This window comes from Macadamia integrifolia, chromosome 1 (genome assembly GCF_013358625.1).
Source record: "Macadamia integrifolia cultivar HAES 741 chromosome 1, SCU_Mint_v3, whole genome shotgun sequence".
Lineage (NCBI taxonomy): Eukaryota > Viridiplantae > Streptophyta > Magnoliopsida > Proteales > Proteaceae > Macadamia > Macadamia integrifolia.
The window spans coordinates 30,325,124-30,330,924 of NC_056557.1; the positions used below are offsets into that span (position 1 = coordinate 30,325,124).

At 34.1% G+C, this 5,801-nt stretch overlaps 1 protein-coding gene across 3 annotated transcripts; it reads left to right on the plus strand.

Moving 5' to 3' along the window:
• Positions 1 to 3,362: 3,362 nt before the first annotated feature.
• Positions 3,363 to 5,384, plus strand: LOC122075557 (protein C2-DOMAIN ABA-RELATED 4-like; the record flags this gene model as incomplete). 3 transcript variants are annotated; one of them, XM_042640635.1, is given in 3 exon segments in its annotated part: positions 3,363 to 3,549; positions 3,653 to 3,876; positions 5,289 to 5,384. In XM_042640635.1, coding segments are annotated over 2 exon segments (264 nt in total), but the record flags the coding sequence as incomplete, so codon positions are not given.
• Positions 5,385 to 5,801: the final 417 nt, after the last annotated feature.

Here is a 5,801-nt window from a genome sequence, read left to right on the forward strand (position 1 = left end):
AAACGGGCCCTTAGTGTTCAAATTTTCTTAATCCAATTGAATCAACTAAAAATCTTTGGAAACAACTTTTTTGCAAAATGAGAATTGACAATGTATATAATGACTCTCCTCAGACCTACAATAATGACATGAGCCTCATGTACCAGGTTCCTAAAGCGAAACAATTGTAAGTCTTTAAGTAGGCTATAATTGGTCCACCTTCATTTTATTGGTTTTGCAAATATAAAAAGGGTAGGAATTTCCCATTACACTTAAGTATAATAATGCCTGCTCATAATTTTTTTATTTTTTCTATCCTACACTTAACTATGTGGGCAATATAAATGATAACATTTTCCATATTACCATTGATGGTCCGAGAGATTCCTACATTCCTTCTCTCATAAAAATTAAAATAAAAACAAAAATTAAAGTTCATAATAATGGACTCTTGAATAATCCTGATGGTCAATGTTATAATATTTTGACCAGTCCGAATATGGGTGAAGTAAAGTATTTAAATTAAACACATATATTTAAAACGAACACTACCTGCCTCCCTAGATGAAGGCTGAATTCAATCCCAAGACCTAACTATAATCATAACTAACTAAGGTAGTTACCAATTACACTTACTAGCATCTTTTTTTTTTTTGTTAACGATAGATATTCAAGCTTTTTGCCTGACTAGTCCCATGGATCCATACTAACCCCACAACAGCATGGATCGGGTCATATCGGGGTTGAATGAGGATCATTCAATTTTCACTAAAAACAGTGAAGAGCAAAAAACACCCCTGTGTGAGTGGCCCAAGATGTACCTAGTGGGAGTCAAATAACTTAGACTAACTAGCATCCTCGATAATGCTAATAATATATTATTACAAATAAATAAATAAATAAAATAAAATAAAATGTTCATGATATATTAATCTAGATACAAACAGATGGTTTAAGTTTCTGCCGTTTTAGTGAGAAAAAAAAAAAAAAAAAGAGAAGTTGTAAAAGTGAATTTTTCTTAGGCTCCGATTGACATACAAAAAGGAGAATTTTGTATAACACCATTTCTTTTGATAGAGGGCAGAGGAAAAAAAAAACAAACTCAAATTTTTGGGTTTTGATAAGAACAATTTTGATACTAACAATACAAGAATTCTATTGCGAAAAAATTACCAAAAAAGAAAAAGTATTTCATTGCAAAACTCTTACTTTGATTCATTCTCTTTCCGACTCAGTACTAATATAATTTGAATTTTTTTTTATTATTTTATTGTGCTATTTGATGAATGTTAAAGTTCAACTATAAATTTTTTTCTTAATTTCTATGTAGGTATTAAAAAAATTCTTTGAACCAATCGTGAATGGTACACTTGCTTCCTCTTTCTCTATCTCTCACCTTCTCCAATGAAATGATCTCTGCCCCCCTATGTGGAAAACTATTTCATCATTCTTTATTGTCATGCTCACCCTACGCCAAGTCATAGGCTAACTTAACCAAAAACGTGAGAAAGTCAATATGCTAACAATGACAATCATGTTATCATTTTGTTTGCATTCCGCAACATGCTGATGTTTAAATAATCACTTAATCTCTGGGAGTTGATTTACCTAACAAATTCGATCTAAGACATTTTAATATTTTGATAATTATTTATTTATTGTATTTGTATGTGGGAATTAAATTCCAACACACTCATTTCTAGAACCATTCAATCCAATCTTTTATAAAATTCTATGTGATAGTTTGACTGGGGCTCGAATTTGATTAACAGGAGCATGCATTATCATTTACTAATGGTTAAATTTTTGGACCAATCTTTTTATTCCCATGTGTTGTCATAGAAATCTAAAAAAAAATCTATAAAAATATAGGACTTGGTTTCCCTTGGAAAAAGTCTATCAAATTGGCAATCGGAAGAATTTTTTTTCACTATGAAGCTCGAGGGTGCCTTAGATGAGACCCATGACATTTTCAATCCTATACTATGGTGGAAGGGGGATTAATTAAGACCTTAGAATGATGGATGACCCTTAATTCATGGGTGGAGGAAAACTTTCTCCACGCATAAACATATAAAAAAGGTTTTAAATGACTTTTTATCAAAAAAAAGAAAAAAATGAATTAGATGGAAACTCCATAAAGAAAAAAATCAAAATGAACCACATGAGGGTTTTTCTAGACTCCACCAATATTGATTATTGTAGAAGTGTCATCAATTAGACCTCGACCACTTAATATGTGCGATCCACTTTAACTTGTGCATATAGAGAGGATTTATTATGGACACCCGTGACAATAGTTTGCATGTCTCATTAAAAGAAAAAAAAATGCCATTATATGAATGAAATGAGCAATCAAAATTTTCTTTAAAAAAAAAAATTAATAATTTTCTTAACTTCCAAACATATCCAAAAGTACAGACGTGATGAAATCTTTTTCCTTTGCCCCTTACCTTTTTCTTGGGACCATGTGACTTAGAATCTTTAGATACTACATTAGTGACTGGCACTTCGAGTGGCCACAAAATCCAAAACCAAGAAAGGTTGAGAAACTTCTATTCCACTTCTGACGTCAGATGGTGCATTACAGTAGAGCCTGGGCCCACAAGACCTAAAACTTTTGCAATTTTATAATATTACAGAGATACCTCTTTCCTCTCGTTTGGTTCACAAAATACCAAACAAACCGATATCATAGGACAATTAAAATATAAAACACGTGCCACGTGGAATCCCCTTGTACGCGCATTTCGCGCCTTTAACTCGGTTTCTAGATTCCAAGTCAAGTCAAGAACTAAACCAATCATAGCCATTCTTCCCACACCAAAATGTAGGGGTGTCAATCGGTCGGTCCTGTTCGGTTTCGGTCCAGTTTGGTTTCGGTCTAGGTTGAGTTGATTTTAGTGTGAGAAAACTGAAACCGAAATCGAACCAATAAAGAAATTCTGATTTCGGTTTGATTTCGGTTTCGGTGTGATTTGATTTCGATTTGTCTTCGGTTTCTTAAATCGATTTGTAACCGGGTTGGTTTTGATTTTTGGTCTAGTTTGGATTCGACTTTCCATACAAATGTATACAAAATTATACAAATTTTGATTTTTTTTAATGAATTTTAGAGTGTTTCGGTTTCTTACCAGTTTGGTTTTAGTTTTGGTCCGGATTTTGAGTCGATTTTGATTTGGTTTTGGGTTCATCCGGTTTCTGGTGCGATTCGATTTGATTTTGGGGTTGCAATACTCCAAACCGAATCGAACCAATAAGGCTTCGGTTCGATTCGATCCATTTTGTTACCGGTTTGATCTGGCCGGTTTACCGGTTCGATTTAGAAATTGACACCCCTAACAAAATGTGGCTGAAATAAAAAAACCCATTTTTAGACTCATACTCTCCAAACAGAACCTTCTCCTTTCTACACAATAAAATGTGGCTGAGATAAAATACCAATTCGAGGACCTGCTCTGTTCAGAAGGGCAGAGAAAGAAGGATCTCCCAGACCCAATTCCCAGAACCCAGATTCTGCAAGGAAGGTTGGAAAAGCAGGGAAAAAAAATTAATAAATTTTCGAAACAAGTTGGGTTTGTGGGAGAATTGAGATTTGAAATTTTAGATTTGAGATCCTTATTGTGCATGTGAGGATTCTTAACAATTAAGTATCAATAATTTTTTTTTACAGATATTTACCGTTTCTTGTGGAAGACTTTATTATATATAAGGAAGATCAGGTCACTTATGGATTGTCTACATAGCCCAACAGATAATTCTTCTTCTGCTACAGCGTCGTCTTTCATGGATCACCTTTTGGGTCTTCTAAGAATTCGTGTCAAGCGCGGCATCAATCTGGCCATTCGTGATGTTCGCAGCAGCGATCCTTATGTAGTTGTCAAGATGGGTAAACAGGTCTGCTTCTGTTTCGATTTCTACATGGGTTTTTGATCTTCTGTGCTGTGAAATCCGGTTGGAAATTTTCATAATTTGTGAAAATTTTTGTGGGTTTGTGATATCTTTATGGGTTTTAATTTACTAGGTCTGAAATTTTTGGGTTTTTTTTCCAATGGAACTGATCTAGTTTGACGAATTTCATCCTTTCTGAAGCTTCTTAGGATTTTTTTTTTTCCATAGCCAAACTTACTGATTAAACATTAAGGGTGAAAGTTGTTCTTGCTTCATCTTCTGTGACTTGTCCCGAAAGCTCTGTTTTGATAACTATCTTCTGTTGAAGATGAGGATTTGGCTAATCATTTGTTTTTTTGATGAAATCTTTTCTGTTTTTGGTAGCCAAAAAAGAAAAATTTGAAAAGGAAGACAAAAATATAAGGGGAATCTAAGAGATCCAAGCTTTCTAATTTTTTTAAGATGATCCTGAAGCTTTCCCCTTTTTATGAGTGAGAATCCTTTGGAAAGGACAAGAGGCTTTCTATTACTTTTATGTCAAAAGTCAGAAACAGTTTGTTTGGAGTTGCTGGCTCCATGTAATCAGCGCATGGCAGCATAAATCACGAATTCTAAATGTTTTTTGGTATATTATATGGTGATCTGTTGATGTAACGCAGGTTCTAAGAATCGGAATCGTCTGGATCTGATTCCTGATTTTGCTGCTTCCTGCTTCAAAAAAAAATCAGGCTTTTCTAGGGTTCAGGCCCATTCCGGCAGAATCGGAATCCGCCGATTCGGTTACTGAATCTGCTTTCCTCGGACATAGGGCATAAGGTCTTTGATTAATTGTATGTTCTCTGTATAATTTGAGGCAGCTATGGAGCCCTTGCTTGTATTCTGTTATATTTCAATACACTTCTATGAGAGAGAGTGAGTGAGTGAAAATTAATAAATATTTATATAAAAAAGTTTAGTATGAGCAACCCAGTGCACGAGGCTCCCGTTACTACAAGGTCTGGGAGGGGCAAGTATACGCAGCCTTATCCCTGTTACTTAGAAGAGGCTGTTTCCAAGTTTTGAACCTGTGACCAACATGTTGCAATAGTGCAACTTAACCATTATTTGGTATTCCTATAATTCTCAGCTTTCAATTTGTAGATATGTCTTAGGAAACAAGTATTAATTTGATTTAGTAATTTAGCAAAAAATTCTTCTTCTTTTGCAAGCTTGAGAAATTACTTCATTTGGTTTTTTCATATTCTTATGCTTTTCTATCATTGCTGAACTTTGATTTGCCACTTTTAGTTACAAGATGGTGGCCTTTACTTAGTTAATTTAAACTGCTATTTCAGTTTTCTGTTCTTTTCTTGAAGTAAGTGGCTTATATCTTGGTTTTATCATTTCTTCTGATGTGTAAAACTAAACATTTACTGCAGAAACTGAAGACTCGTGTGATAAAAAAGAACGTTAATCCTGAGTGGAATGAAGACTTAACTCTCTCTGTTCAAGAACCTATTGTTCCAGTCAAGCTTGTAAGTATTCCTACCTATTTGTTTTTGTTGCCTGAAATACAAGGCTATGATATCTGATGGCTAAAGAGTTTGATCATCACTTCATGTGAATCCTTTTGCCTTTCTCTCTTTAAGACCAAAGTAATCTCACCTATAAACTAAACTCATATTTTTGCTGAAGATTCTGGTTTTCTGAGCCCTTGTGACCTGCACAAGATTTTGCTTTCAAGTACAAGTGCTTAAGTGGTTTTTGTGGAAATACCTTTTTCATCTGAGATTTCATGACTGCAACTATCTTTGAATTTTTCTTTTGATTTTCAGATCTGGAGTTGAATATTGAAATTTAAAATTTATAAGTTGCTTTTACATGTTTCTCTAAATATTCCAGAAGACAAATTAAGCAATTCAAAACAGGATTCTCCTTACCACCACCCCCCC